Source organism: Marmota monax, unplaced genomic scaffold (genome assembly GCF_021218885.2).
Source record: "Marmota monax isolate L192 unplaced genomic scaffold, Marmota_monax_Labrador192_F-V1.1 WCK01_AAM20220418_F8-fsc00220, whole genome shotgun sequence".
Lineage (NCBI taxonomy): Eukaryota > Metazoa > Chordata > Mammalia > Rodentia > Sciuridae > Marmota > Marmota monax.
The window spans coordinates 504424-519208 of NW_026693909.1; the positions used below are offsets into that span (position 1 = coordinate 504424).

At 47.5% G+C, this 14785-nt stretch overlaps 1 protein-coding gene across 1 annotated transcript in view; it reads right to left on the reverse strand.

Moving 5' to 3' along the window:
• The window catches only part of Foxk2 (forkhead box K2), a 61182-nt gene extending 52225 nt beyond the window's left edge, over nucleotides 1-8957 (reverse strand). The window contains exon 1 of the mRNA XM_046463146.1: nucleotides 8566-8957. Within this exon, the coding sequence (XP_046319102.1) occupies nucleotides 8566-8957 (392 nt within the window). The remainder of the gene's footprint in view (nucleotides 1-8565) is intronic.
• Nucleotides 8958-14785: the final 5828 nt, after the last annotated feature.

A 14785-nucleotide genomic window follows, 5' to 3' on the forward strand; every position in this document is an offset into this window, starting at 1 on the left:
AAAAGAACAAAACAGGCCTGGAAGTAGAGCCTATGCTCAGCAAAATGAGGTCCTGGGTTTGAGCCCCACTCAGCACACACGCCTACAAAACAAGCCAGAAATCATCACAGAAGAAGGCCAGACACTGGACTTCCTAGACAAAGACTTAAATGTGTTCAAAGGGTTAAAGGAAAACAACATATGAACAAAAGAGGACCATCAACAACAGACAGGAATTATAAAATAAAGCAAAGGGAAGTCCTAGGACTGGGAGAAAAAAAAAAAAGTCAACAATCAAAAGGAAAAATTCCCCTGGAGTTCAGCAGCATATATGAGCAGGCAGAAGAGAATCAGAAAATCTGCAGGTAAAATAAGGGAAATCATCAGCCTGACAAGTAGAATGAGAAAAGGATAAAGAATGAATACAGCCTGTGGAACCTATGGGATGTCACTACAATATGGGAATTTGAAAAAAATGTCTTCCCAAATTTGGGCTGGGGTTGTAGCTCAGTTATGAGAACGCCTGCCTACCACATGTGAGGCACTGGGTTCAATCCTCAACACCACACAAAAAAATAAATAAATGAAATAAAGGTATTGTGTCCATCTACAACTGAAATACACACACACACACACACACACACTCAAGTTGAAAACAAAACAAAACAAAACTTCCCAAATTTGGCCAGGCACAGTGGAAAATGTCTGTAATCTCAATTACTCGGGAGGCTGAAGCAAAAGGATTGCAAGATTGCGGCCAGCCTTGGCAATTTAGCGAGACCCTGTCTCAAAATAAAAAATAAAAAGGGCTGGAGATGTGGCTCAGCGGTAAGGTGCTCTTGGGTTCAATCCCTGGTACATTAAAAAAAAAAAAATGGTGGGGAGCCCATCATTGTGGCCACACCCACAATCCAGCTTTTGAGAGGTGGAGGCAGAGAATTTCAAGTTCAAGCCCAGCCTGCATAACTTTGGGAGACCCTACTCAAAATAAAAAATGGAGCTGGGCACAGTGGCACAAACCTGTAATCCCAGCAGCTCAGGAGGCTAAAACAAGGAGGACTGGGAGTCCAAAGCCAGCCTCAGCAAGAGAGAGAGATGCTAAGCAACTCAGTGAGACCCTGTCTCTAGTTAAAATACAAAATAGGGTGGGGATGTGGCTCAGCAGCTGAGTGCCCCCGAGTTCAATCCCTGGTACAATAAATAAATAAATGAAAAAAAAAATGGGTTGGGGGCTGGGGATGTGGCTCAAGCGGTAGCGCGCTCGCCTGGCATGCGTGCGCCCGGGGTTCGATCCTCAACACCACATACAAACAAAGATGTTGTGTCCACCGAAAACTAAAAAATAAATATTAAAAAAAAAAAATGGGTTGGGGATATAGCTAAGGGATAGAATATTGGCCTAACACGTATGTGCATGGCATCGGTTCCATCCTCAAACACTCAAACACACACACACACACACACACACACACACACACACACAACAGCTTAAGACATTCCTGACAAGCAAAAGCAGAGAGAGGTTAGCATCTGTAGGACAAGTCTAATGTTAATGAAATTTATCTTACAGATACTAACCAGAGTCCTTCAGGTTGAAATAAAGGACAACAGACAGTTAACTCAAAGCTACATAAAGAAATAGCTCTCCAGTGAAAGCAAATATGCAGATAAATATACAAGCTGGTACTGCATGACTGTAATTTTGGTTTGGAACTCACACTGATTTCCTACAGGATTCAAAAGATAAATACATTAAAAAACTTACAAATGTTATTTGACAAACAAAGTATAAAGACATAATGTGAGAATATAAAGGGGAGAAAGAAGGAAATGTACAAGAGCAGAATTTTTGTACACTTTTGAAGTTGATATTAGCTGAAAATAGATAGCTTCAAATATATATATATATATATATATATATGTGTGTGTGTGTGTGTGTGTGTGTGTGTGTGTGTGTGTGTGTGTGTATGTTTTTGATGGTGCTGGGATCAAACCCAGGGCCTTGAAATGTACTGAGCAAATTCTAGATGTATCACTGAGCTACATCACCAATCCAAGATACAAATTTAAGTGTAATCCCAAGGTAACTATAAAGAAATATATATACACAAAAGGAAATGAGGGGGCTGAGGTTGTGGCTCAGTGGTAAAAGTGCTTGCCTGGCATGTGTGGGGCACTGGGTTCTATTCTCAGCACCTCATATAAATAAAATAAAGGTCCATCAACAACTAAAAAAAAAGAAAGAAAGAAATGAGAATTCAATGGTTCAATAAAAAAAAAAATCAAGTAAACATAAAAGACAGGGAGGGAAAAGGGACTATAAGCTTTAAAACATAAGAAAACAAATAACAAAATGCCACAAATCCTTACCAATGAGTATTCAAATGTAAATGGATCAATTTCTCCAATCAAATACTTGAGATAAGACTAACTATTAATGTCTATCCAGCAACTCTGCTGTGGCAGGCAAAGGCAATCCACACTACACCCATGAAGCAGATTCAAGAGCGTCCATGTGAAGAGACGGGGGTCCTGAGATTGGGATACTACAGTGTGGCTTCTGTGAAGGGCTCTAGTCCCCACCCCACCCCAAAATGCATACTGTCTAAAAACCCCACGGGATGCTAAGCAGAGGGATTTCCTAAGACATACAAAGCCCACATATCGTACAAACTGACATGCCCTGGGAAGACAGTGCCTCCTGCTCAGGCTAGGTGCTTTCTGTGTCCCAGGACCACCACTTCCTGGGATGATGGCACTCAGAGCCTGCTTCAATGATAGAAATGGTAATGTGTGCCTGTAATATGCCCTAGCAAACTGTGTTTCATTAGCAAACTCAAAGATTCCTCATTATGAGGTGAGACCATAAGTGTGGAAGCTGACTTACTATATTGTCTTTACTTAAGATGTCATAAACTGCCCCAAAACCAAACAAAAGAAAACAAAAGCCATATAGAAATGTAAAACAGATATGATTCAAAATGCTAATTCTTTCATTAAAAGACTCCTCACTTCAGAAACCATCTGGACTAGGGGGTGGGTTAGCGGGGTAAAAAGGGGAGTGCATCAGACTGGGATCCCTTCATCACATATTCGGCACCTGAACTGCTTGTTTGATAGTAACTGCTATTAACAGCCCTTGTGCTTCAGGTGTGTGGCAACAGTGGTGATGGTGATGGCGTTGCACCAACTTCAGGGGGTACAGCATGTACACAGCCTTTATCCCTGCCTTGGAAGACCACTGGAGAAAAAGGTCACCTGAGATGAATGAGAACAAGAGGATGACGGGAACCCCTTAGAAGGTGCTATAAACAGTGAGAAGTCCCCTACCTTCCTGCTTCCTTGAGTCTAAAAGCATTCTAAGGGGTCCAGAACCACTGCATCGCCTAGAAAGCACCAGGTGACATTCAAGGCCTGCAGAAGGGCTCAGCCTCAGGCCTCCCAGAAAGAAACAAAGTATCTGTGGTTTATTATATATCAAAACAAGCCTGTAATCTCAGCAATTAAGGAGGCAGCAACTTACTAAGTGGGATCATCTCAAAAATATAATAAAAGGGCCAGGTATGTAGCTCACTGGTAGACTGTGAGGCCTGGGTTCAATCCTTAGTATCAAAGGGGAAAAAAATGCAGTTTAAGAATCAAAAACAGTGCAAAAGGTGTAAAGCATTAATGAGAAGCAGCTCTTAACTTAGACCACAAACTGGACACTACATTCAAACCAGTTCCTCCTTTCCCCTTTCCCTACTACTCTACTGAGGCTGAGAAGGCGGGTTGGACAAAAGCAGAAGGCTGCCAGAGGTACCGGTGACCCTCAGTTGTGCAAAGGATCCTCAAGGTTTCTTCCAACGGGCCCCAAGCACCATGCTGAAAACGGTGATGGACAAAACAGATGTAGACCTTGATATCCAGCAGGGCACAAACATGGTGCAACTGTGTCACATGGTGAGGACACCTATCCCAGTCATGAACAATGGGACTATAGAGAGCCCAGAGAAGTTAACTGGAAGGCCTCAGTTAACTGGAGCTAACTGTAATGTGGCCCCAGTCTCTCCAGAAGCCTATTTTCACTGTAACTCAGGAGGTGCACAAATGACTACTACATGTTATATATGGGTCACACAGGCTTATTTCTCAAAATGTTAGAAATCAAAATTATTTAAATCTAAAATGCATTAAACTACTCGTTAATTAAACATTAAAATGAATGACTTGAGGGCTGAGTTTGTGGCTCAGTGATGGGGCGCTTGCCTAGCACATGTGAGGCACTGGGTTCAATCCTCAGCACCACATAAAAATAAAAATAAAACACTGGTCTAACAATGAGGTGTTTAAAAAAAAAAAAAAATTAATGAACTGAGTCTTACCACTGCAAAGACTGTGAGTAGAAAAGAGACCTAGGCCTGTTGTTGGGACTAAGGAGAACAGACCTCAGGATAGCTGCTCTATGTTCCCAACATCTACAAGTCAAAGATGGTGAATTCAATTTATCCTATTTATGTTTGGCTACTAGATATTTTAGTATAAAAGATAAAAATGTATCAATTTCCAAATGAATGTATACTGTAGCCTTTTTTTTGTTGTTGTTGATACTAGGGATTGAAACTAGGAGCCTTTACCACTGAGCTACATCCCAACCCTTTTTTGTTTTTTTTTTTTTTTTTTTTTTTTTAAAGAGAGAAAGAGAGAGAGAGAGAGAGAGAGAGAGAATTTTAACTTTTTTTTTTTTTTTTTAGTTTTTGGCAGACACAACATCTCTGTTTGTATGTGGTGCTGAGGATCAAACCCGGGCCGCACGCATGCCAGGCGAGCGCGCTACTGCTTGAGCCACATCCCCAGCCCCCCTTTTTAGTTTTTTATTTGGAGACAGTTTTGGATTCAATTTCTGGTACCAAAAAAAAAAAAGAGTGGCAAATTTGTTTGGCATCTTCAAAGTATACACAACTGTTAAAGAGGTGCTTATTGGGCTGGGGATATAGCTCAGTTGGTAGAGTGCTTGCCTCCCATTAACAAGACCCTGGGTTCAATCCCCAGCATCATACAAAAACAAATTTTTTTTGCTTTATTTGTTTGTTTATTTCTATTTATACATTATACTTAGTTTGCTGCTACAGCAACACCAACAAACCCAAACTTTCCTACCCAATTGATCTTCCTAAAACTTCTCTAGTCTCAGGTGCCAAACCTGGTCTCTGGACACAGACTCTGTTCTAAAAGAACATATTCTTCACTCTCCTCGGACAGAAGGAAAATGCTCCCCCACCAGGTCCAGACAAACCTCACTATCTGCTGCTCCACAACCTGCCCCAGAGTCTCTCAGTCTGAATTCCACCTTCTGGAGTGTCAAGCTATTGCCCAGCCACACCTGTAAGGACCATCCACCTGTCCATCTCCAAGAGACCTGTCCAGATGGCCCAGGACACCCCACAGACCCCAACCCCAGGAACACCTGTGCTTCCCATGAGTCAGGCTCTCAGCAAGGAAAACACTGTTTTCTTACACAGTCCTCACACACGGTCAAATCAAAGACTCGCAGAATCCTGTCTTTTGGAAAGCCCCGCATGCTGGCCTTCTCTCACACACCCATCCACAGTGGGCATAGAGCTCGCCAACCACCTAGCAAAAGGCACATGTTCACACTTAAAATATCCAGTACAGCCTGTAATCCCAGTTGCTCTGAAGGCTGAGACAGGAGGGTCTCGAGTTCAAAGTCAGCTTCAGCGAGGCATTTAGTAACTCAGTGAGACCCCGTCTCTAAATAAAATACAACATAGGAAAAAAAAAAAGAAAAAAAAAAAAATACAACATAGGGCTGAGGATGTGGCTCAGTGGTTGAGTGCCGCTGAGTTCAATCCCTGGTACCAAAAAAAAAGAGTGGGCATATAGCTCAGTAGAGCTCCCCTGGCTTCAGTCCCTGGTGCCACAAAATAAATAAATTAGAACTGGGGGTCTAGTTTGTCTAGCATTTGTGAGGCCACATTTACTTCCTAGTATGGAAACACACACAAAAAAAACTTTGAACATCAACCTAAACACTAAGTTTAAATTCAAGAAAAAAAGATTTAACAATGTACCTACATTTCACTGGTACCAACTGTCTCTACAGTTTATTCCCTTAACCTATGTTACTACTCTACACCAAAAACTTGCAAATAATGTGTTAAAAATAGGGAGGTGCTGAAACACCCTACAAATTAGCCATCTATCCCACACAGTGTAGAGACTGACTCTGTGAACTAGGCCATTCCCACCAGCATAGGCATTGGTTCCCAAGCCCACCAGAAAGAAGCTCAAGGCCATGCTGGAGGCAAAGGCCAGAGAGCCAAGCCAGTCTCCACCTCACCTGCTTCCTACTCATCTCCATGGCAAGGCTCTCTACCCTTTCATAAAATCTGAATTTCGCTTCCTCACGGAAAGGTCAATTTATTTCCATGTTCAGCACGTTGGCACATGTAGAATTCAACACAAATGGGTTTGGGTGAAAAGTAAAATATTTTCTTTAAAAAGCCCTAAATTCTCAAAAAAAAAAAAAAAAAAAGCACACAATTTCCTTTGTTGAACATGGATTTTTTTTTCTTTTTTTTTTGAGAAATGCTCTTGCTATGTTGCCCAGGTGACCTTCCTGCCTCAGAATCTCAAGTAGGTAAAAATGCATTTTTTTGTAAACAAACTGCCAGATTGAAGGGCAGCAGTTAGTAGTGCTATTCCATGTTTTAGCACCAAAGAAAAGATGGCCATTAGGCCCCTACCATTAATTTGACGCTGTCTATGGTATAAATACAGGAAAACATTTTTGGCTTGAATATAACATTCTTAACATGTAACAATGAATCCCACTAGTACATCAAATTATAAGGCACCAATAATTTTTTTTAAAAAAAGAAAATATTCTTTATAAAGTGACTATTAAGGAATAGAAACTGGTACTCCTCTTCAAGGCTACTTAAGCAATGGAAACATACACACCAGAGACTTAAGAGAAGCAATGCTTTTACCAGCATTTCCAAAGATCAGAGCAGTTAAACATTCCAGAGTGTCGACAAAAGCTGTACCTGCACTGACCAAGAAACAAGCCTATCGGGATAATGAACATTTCCTAGACAGCAAACATGTTTTCAAGCAGAGCAAATGACTTTATCAAACCATGCTGAATTATTTTGTAGCATGATTGACATTTACCTGTAAGGCTCACTTAACACTCTATATGACCTTGTAATAATTTCTAAATAACAAAACCACCTTTCCATTAAAAAACTTAAAAAGCTATATTTGAAGTACCCAATTTGCCAAAATGTTTATAGTTCAGAGCAGATTTTTAAATACTTGACTGAGTGCAGTGGCGCACACCTGTAATCCTAGCTACTCAAGTGGCTGAGCAGGAGACTGCAAGTTCAAGGCCAGCCTGGGCAACTTAGTGGGACCCTGTCTCAAAATTAAAGAAGGGCTGGGGTTGTAGCTCAGTGGTTGACTGCTTGCCTTGCATGCAGGAGGCACTGGGTTTGATTCTCAGCACCACATTAAAAAAACATGAATCAAAATTAAAGAAAAAGGGCGGGGGTGTAGCTCAATGCTTAATATGTGTGAGGCCTTGGGTTCAATACAGTTTAAAAAATGGTAAGGTTGCAGTTTTCAATTGTTAGGCTACCAACACAATAGGAAAAGAAATCCTTGTGGCTCACAACACCACACTCTGGAAATATTTCACTACAAAAAAGAAGTAGCAGACAGCTTCTTGTCAGAAGACACAGGTTTTAGTTTGGGGCAGTTCTTCCACTGCATACAGCTAACATTTCCCTTGGGGAAGACCTGCTGATTTTGAATATATACCAACTGCCAGGATGCAGAGTCCATGTGCACATGTGAAAGCCCTGCATAACAGGGGGACCAGAGGGTCATGTGCAGGCATGGTGATCTGTGTCCTGGCTGGTGGTCTGGGTCAGACTGGGCAAGAAGTTAAGGTTGAGATCCAAGGGGATCATGTGTGGGGGAATATGGGTCTGGCTGTGTGTAGGACAGACAAGGCCTGTTAGGTCCTCCTGATGGAGTGTTGGGGACTGTAATCTGGTTCCTTGGGTGGGGGGTCAGGATCCATCCTAGTCATGGGGTCTGCTCCTCCTGGTGGATGGTGGATCCTAGCTCTGGCATTTGACTATGGTCAGGATGTGGAACAGGTTCTGGTTGTGGGTAGAGTGTTCTTGGATCAGGGTCCTACCCTACTGTGAACAGGAGATGCAGGTCAGGGTCTGACCCTGTTGGTGCGTGTAGGCCTGGGTCCAGGCCACCTTATGCGTTTGTGCCTGGGCCAGGGTCGAGGACCCTGGCTGTGGCTGGTGGGTCTGAGCTGAGTCGCAGTCATGGATCCTGGCCATGGCTCGTGGGTCTGAGCTGGGTTGGGGTCGTAGGTGCTGGCTGTGGCTCATGAGTCTGAGCTGGATCAGGGTCGTGGGTACTGGCTGGGGTTCCTGGGACTGAGCTGGGTCGGGGTCCAGGTCGAGGTCCCGGCCCCGGCTTGCAGGTCTGGGTCTGTGCCTGTGCCCAGGCCGCAGCCGCAGCCCCCGCCCGCGCGCCCGCGCGCCGCCCGCCACTCACACGCGCGGCAGCTGCAGCGGCGGCGCCCCGCGCCGCTGGAACACGCCGTCCACGAACACGCCGTTCTTCCCCAGGCAGCGCAGGTAGAAGTCGCCGCCCGCGTCGGGCCGGGGCTGCGCGGGCTCGGGGGCCGCCGCGCCATGGCCGCCGCCCGGGGGCGTGAAGATCTCCAGGTGGCGCCGCGAGATGAAGCTCGAGTGACCCATGCTCACGTCCACCGAGCCCTGCGATGAGTTGCGCCCGATGGTCACCGAGCGCTTCTTCATGAGGTACTCGAACTCCCGGCCCTCGAGTCGCGCCACGGCCCAGCCGCCCGGCGGGGACCCGCCGCCCCCGGCCCCGCCACCCGCGGGAGGGGCGCCCGCGCCCGAGAGCGCCGCCGCGGCCGCCATCGCCTGCGAGGCCCGCCCGATCCGCGCGGGCGCCCTGGCGGGGCCGAGGCCCGGGCGCGGTCGTGGGCCGCGCGAGCCGAGGACGGGCGCCGAGGCCGCCGGCCGGCGAGGAGAGCGGCGAGGGCGGGAGCTCGCGCGGCCGCGCACCGCCGCTAGCGACGGACGGGCGCGCCGGCCAATGGGCGCGGCGCACAGCAGTGGGGCTACCGCGGCCGACCAATGGCAGCCCGCGCCGTACTGAGCGCCCGCACGCCCTGCGACGACGCAGGACGCACGACGCAGGCCGGGCCGTGGCGGCGGGGAAAACCTGGGGCGGAGAGATGGAGCGCGGAGTACGCGCGGGATCGGGCCGGGGGCGGCGGGCAGGGAGAGGCCAAGGTCACGGCGGGCGTGGGCGCCTCCCCGCGGTCCAATTCTCCGCGGCCCGAGCCGGGGCCTTTCCTGGCAGCGTCGGAGACGGCGCCCGCCGGTCCACACGACCCCGGCCCCCGCGATCTCGGCGCGGAACCGAGCTGCGGGGTCAGCTGCCGCCCGCCGACGCCCCCGGGCACAGTGTGCTCACCACCGCCGGGCGGTTAGGGTCCCCCGAATCGGAGGCCGTCAGCGGGCTGGCGCCTCCTAACCCGTGAAAGCCCTCCCATCAAAACAAAAGCCGCAGGCGTCTCGAAGCCTCCAAACGCCGGCGACCGCGAGCAGGAGGCCACGCGGTGCCCTCCGGCACTGGCCACCCCGCCCTCTACAAGTGGGGCCCTGAACATTGACCACAAGAGGGCGTGGGCCCTGGACACGCCACCCCCACCCCTGCCAGAGGACCTGACACCTGCCAGTCTGCAACTTGGCCCCGGGATACTGACCCCGCGGGGGGAGGGGGCCCCCGACGCTGACCACCCCCACTCCTTGCCAAAACACTAGCCATCCCTGCCGCTTTGCCTGACCACTTGTGGGATGTTTTAGGTCGGGACCCGGAAGCTACTGCAGGATTCTTGTTAGGGTAGCTAGAGCAGTTCTAGGAGAGAGAGCTTCAGCTGCACCTACCTTCACAACAATCGGAGGGTGGGATGCTGCCGCTGCTTGGGAGGTACTGTGGCCACGCCATGGTGGCCCTCGCCTTGCAGCCCATTGTTAGTGAAGAACAATAGAGGAACAGACGCGATTTAAGTATTAGAGGAGTTCAGTGTGAGGGCAGGATGAGAGGAGCTGGATTTAACCCGGCAGGAAATTCTGGGGAGAGCTGCTTGACACAGGCCCCAGTCAGGAGGCCATAGGGTCATTCTGTGCGTGTTATTCATTCTGAGTCCACTCATATTGGAGGAAATGGAGATTAATGTGTCCCTCTGAACGTGACATTTGCATATCTTGTTTGTCACGTATGCTTATGTAGTTATGAGTACAAATTCCTAAGGATTCCATCCTCTGAACCATAAGCTGGACACGCTAGACACTGAGAATAGTTTCACTGAATATGCATTCATTTATTTGGGGAATTTTTCCTTTATTTTGTGTGCAGTGCTGAGATAGAGAAATGACAAACAGGCAAAGGCAAGAGCCCAGGAGCAGGCAAGAGAGGGCCCAGTGGCCGCTGGCACCCTGGTGGTGGTTGGCATCCTGGGCTCCCACTTTCCAGTGCTGTGCCTGTGTCTAGGCCTGTGCCTGGTGGCAGCTCTGGGCTCTGCTTTGGTGTTGTGCAGCAGCGGGGAAGGAACCCAGGGGAGCTCTAGCCTGGGCAGTACCAGACTGTCTGGAGGAGAAAGCACTGGTACGTGGCACGTGGATGGTCAGAAAGGACTCCAGAGAGGGAAGGCGGCTTGCCTGGCCTTCCAGCCATTAAGTGCTTGGTGAGTATCCACTGTACGCCAGCACAGCTGGGAATGGACAGGCCACTGAGCAGGGTATGTGGCCATGTTCCAGGAGATGCTTGCAGTAGGCAGCAGCCATTTGCCATCAAGGGGTGGGGGGGGGGGCAGAAGAGACACACCAGGCCTGGTTTCTGAAGGGTGTGTCTGTTCATGTGAAAGCAGTGAGCCCGCAGTGTTCTGGACGCAGGTGCAGGAGAAAGCAGAGTCCTTGAGTGCTTAGAGCCTGGCTGGAGGACCCACAGTACACAGCACAAAGAGCAGCCTGCCTGTGAGAAGTGATGGAGCCAAGAGATGGGCGAGACATACAGGGGAATGAGACCTCAGAACCAGGTGTCAACCATGAAACAACAACTATAATAGAGTATGAAGAAAGTTACACTCTTGGTCAAGTGCAGTGGCACATGGCTGTAATTGCAGCAATTCGGGAGGCTGAGAAGGGAGGATCACAAGTTAGAGGCCAGCCTCAGCAACTTAGCAAGTGCCCAGTGTGGGGAGGTAGCTCACAGCTAAAGCACTCTGGAGTTCCACACTCAGTACCATATTAATTTAACTAAAAGAACAGCTATAACTCCATAATGAAAAGATAAGCCAGTTTTCCAACATACGGAGATTTGCACAACTACTTCAAAAGAGATGATACATGAACATCCAGTGTATACTCGAGACAATGTAGAATATCATGAATCATGAGGGAAACACCAGCTAGACCTATAAACTGACAGCAAATGCACATTAACCCTGGGCCATGATCAACACCCACTGGTGGCTAGAGTGAGTTAGACTGGTGCTACTAACGTGGTTGGTGGAGACAGGAATGTAGGAATGGCATGGCATGGTGCTCTGGGGCCAGTGACTGTTTTTTTTTTTTTTTTTTTTCTTTTTGGCCAGTGCTTTAACACTGGGGTGCTTTACCACTGAGCCACATCCACAGCCCTTCTCATTTTCTATTTTCAGACAGGGCCTCACTTATTTTCTGAGACTGGTCTTGAGTTTGCCATCCTCCTGCCTCAGCCTCTCCAGCTGCTGGGATGAGGGGCTTTGGCCATTACACTGGGCAACTGAGTGCTTTCTGACATAACATCACACACACACCCACCGCATGATCCAGCCATCCCACTCATTATTTATCAAGAGAAAAGAAATGGCTGAGAGCTGGGGATGTGGTTCAAGCGGTAGCACGCTCACCTGGCATGCGCGGGGTGCTGGGTTCGATCCTCAGCACCACATAAAAATAAATAATAAAGATATGTGTTCACCTAAAAAAAAAAACCTAAAAAATAAATATTAAAAAAAAGAAAAGAAAAGAAATGGCTGAGCCGGCGCAGTGGCACATGCCTGTAATCCCAGCGGTTTGGAACGCTGAGACAGGAGGATCGTTGAGTTCAAAGCCAGCCTCAGCAATAGCAGGTGCTAAGCAACTCAGCGAGACCCTGTCTCTAATAAAATACAAAATAGTGCTGGGGATGTGGCTCAGTGCCCCTGAGTTCAATCCCAAGTACCAAAAAAATGCTGGACATGGGTTTGTGGCTCAGCAGTAGAGAGCTTGCCTTGCACGCGTGAGGCACTGGGTTCAATCCTCAGCACCACATAAAAATAAATAAATATACTGTGTCCCCAAAAAAAGAGTTTTAAAAAAAAAAGTGTGCATGGTAACTCATTTCTAACAACCAACTGAAGTGCCCTGGGTGCTGTGGTTGGGTCTTAAGTGCCCGCCAAGGCCCATGTGCTGAAGGCTTGCTACTCAGACGTCCTGGGGCCTTTAGGAGGTGAACTTAGTGTGAGGCCTTGGGGTTGGTCATCGGGGGTGTGCCCTTGGGGGACTGTGGAACCCAGGCTCCTCCTCTCCCTGCCTTCCTTGCTCCCTGGCCACAGGACGAGCAGCTGTGTACAGCCTGTGCATCCACAATCATGTGGTGTCTTGGGGACAGACCGGAGCCTCGACAACACAAGCCAAAGCAGAACTTAGACCAGTGGGTGAAGAGACCAGTACTGTCACACAGCAGCCTGGGGATGGGGTGCTGGACCACCTCCCAAGGCAACTGGGACTGGTCCTGACATACACACCTCTTTGTGCTTCCCTGCAGGAATTCTGTGGAAAGTGTTTTGAGTTGCCTCAGTGAGATAATAGTAATATAGCGACATTTAAAGTGCACATCTTTTGAGCTGGGAATGTGGCTCAAGCGGTAGCACGCTCGCCTGGCATGCGTGCGGTCCGGGTTCGATCCTCAACACCACATACAAACAAAGATATTGTGTCTGCCAAAAACTTAAAGAAATAAATATTAAAATTCAAAAAAAAAAAAATAAAAAATAAATAAAGTGCACATCTTTTGACCCAGTAATTCCAGGTCTAGAAATTTATAAGTAAATGAGGCTATGCAACTGTACAGGTGCTTACAAATGCATTGTTTAAAAACAGAAATCAGGGGTGGGGGTACAATTCAGAGTAGTTACTTGCCTAGTATATGCACGGCCCTGGGCTTGCCCCCAGCATCAAACACACACACATACACAACATACAGAAAATCTACAACTGACTTCAGTGCCCGTCATTTTAGCCAGCTGAATGTTTGATGTACAGCCATGGAGCAGACTATGTCTCTTTTTTTAAAATGAAAGGGGTGAGAGCTGAGCACAGTGGCATACATACACCTGCAATCCCAGCTTCTGGGGAAGCCGAAGCAGGAGGCAGCCAATTTAGGGCCTGTCTCAAAAAGACATTAAAAATTGGTAAGGGGTTGGGGTTGTGGCTCAGTGGTAGAGTGCTCGCCTAGCATGCTTGGGGCACTGAGTTCAATCCTCAGCACCACATAAATGTAAACTAAAGAGATTGTATCCACTTAAAAGTAAAAAATAAATATTGAAATTGAAAAAAAATTGGTAAAATAACATCATCTGATTTCAGGAACAAAAGTTCTATAGATGAATAATACATATATTCATAACTTAATTTTATTCTCAACAAATGAGGGTTTCTGAAACAAATCTTATGATGTTTGTTTTCAGAAAAAGTTTGCCCAGAAAGTGCTTAATTTTACTGATATTTACTGGATTTAAAAGCAAATGTGGGGCTGGAGATGTGGCTCAAGCGGTAGCGCGCTCGCCTGGCATGCGCGGGACGCTGGGTTCGATCCTCAGCACCACATACAAATAAAATAAAGATGCTGTGTCCACCGAAAACTAAAATATAAATATTTAAAAAAAAAGAAGAAAAAAAAAAAAAGCAAATGTGGAGGGGCTGGAGTTGTGGTTCAGTGGTAGAGTGCTCACCTGGTGCGGGCAAGGCCCTGGGTTCGATAAAGGTATTGTGTCCAACTACAACTAAAAACAACAACAACAAAAAGTGAATGTGGAGCCAGGCACAGTGTGGCACACGCCTATAATCCCAGTGGCTCCGGAGGCTGAGGCAGGAGGATCACGAGTTCAAAGCCAGCCTCAGTAATGGCAAGGCGCTAAGAAACTCAGTGAGACCCTATCTCTAAATAAAATACAAAATAGGGCTGGGGATGTGGCTCAGTGGCAGAGTCCCCGGAGTTCAATCCCTGGTAGCACCTTCACCCCCCAAAAAAAATCAATGTGGGGACTGGGGTCATGGCTCAGTGGTAGAGCACTTGCTTAGCATGTGTGAGACACTGGGTTCAATCCTCAGCAAAAATAAATAAAGGTATTATGTCCCTCTACAACTAAAAATATAATAATTTAAAAAAAGTGAATGGGATTCTGAGGTCTACTCCATGAAAACTGCTTCTCTAGTGGGTGCAGTGGAGCATGCCTCTGATCCCAAGTTAGTTCAAGGCCAGGCCTGGTCTAATAAGGGGTGCAGGTAGGGCTCTCCACACAGCTCCCCTAGGAGCCTTTGGCCCCAGGAGGCACGCACGCTGTAGTGAAGGCAGGCCCTCCTGCAGCCAGGAGGGCAGTCTGCGTGTCCCAATGGGTGTTCTCCAAACATGATCCCAGGGCCAAGATGACCTT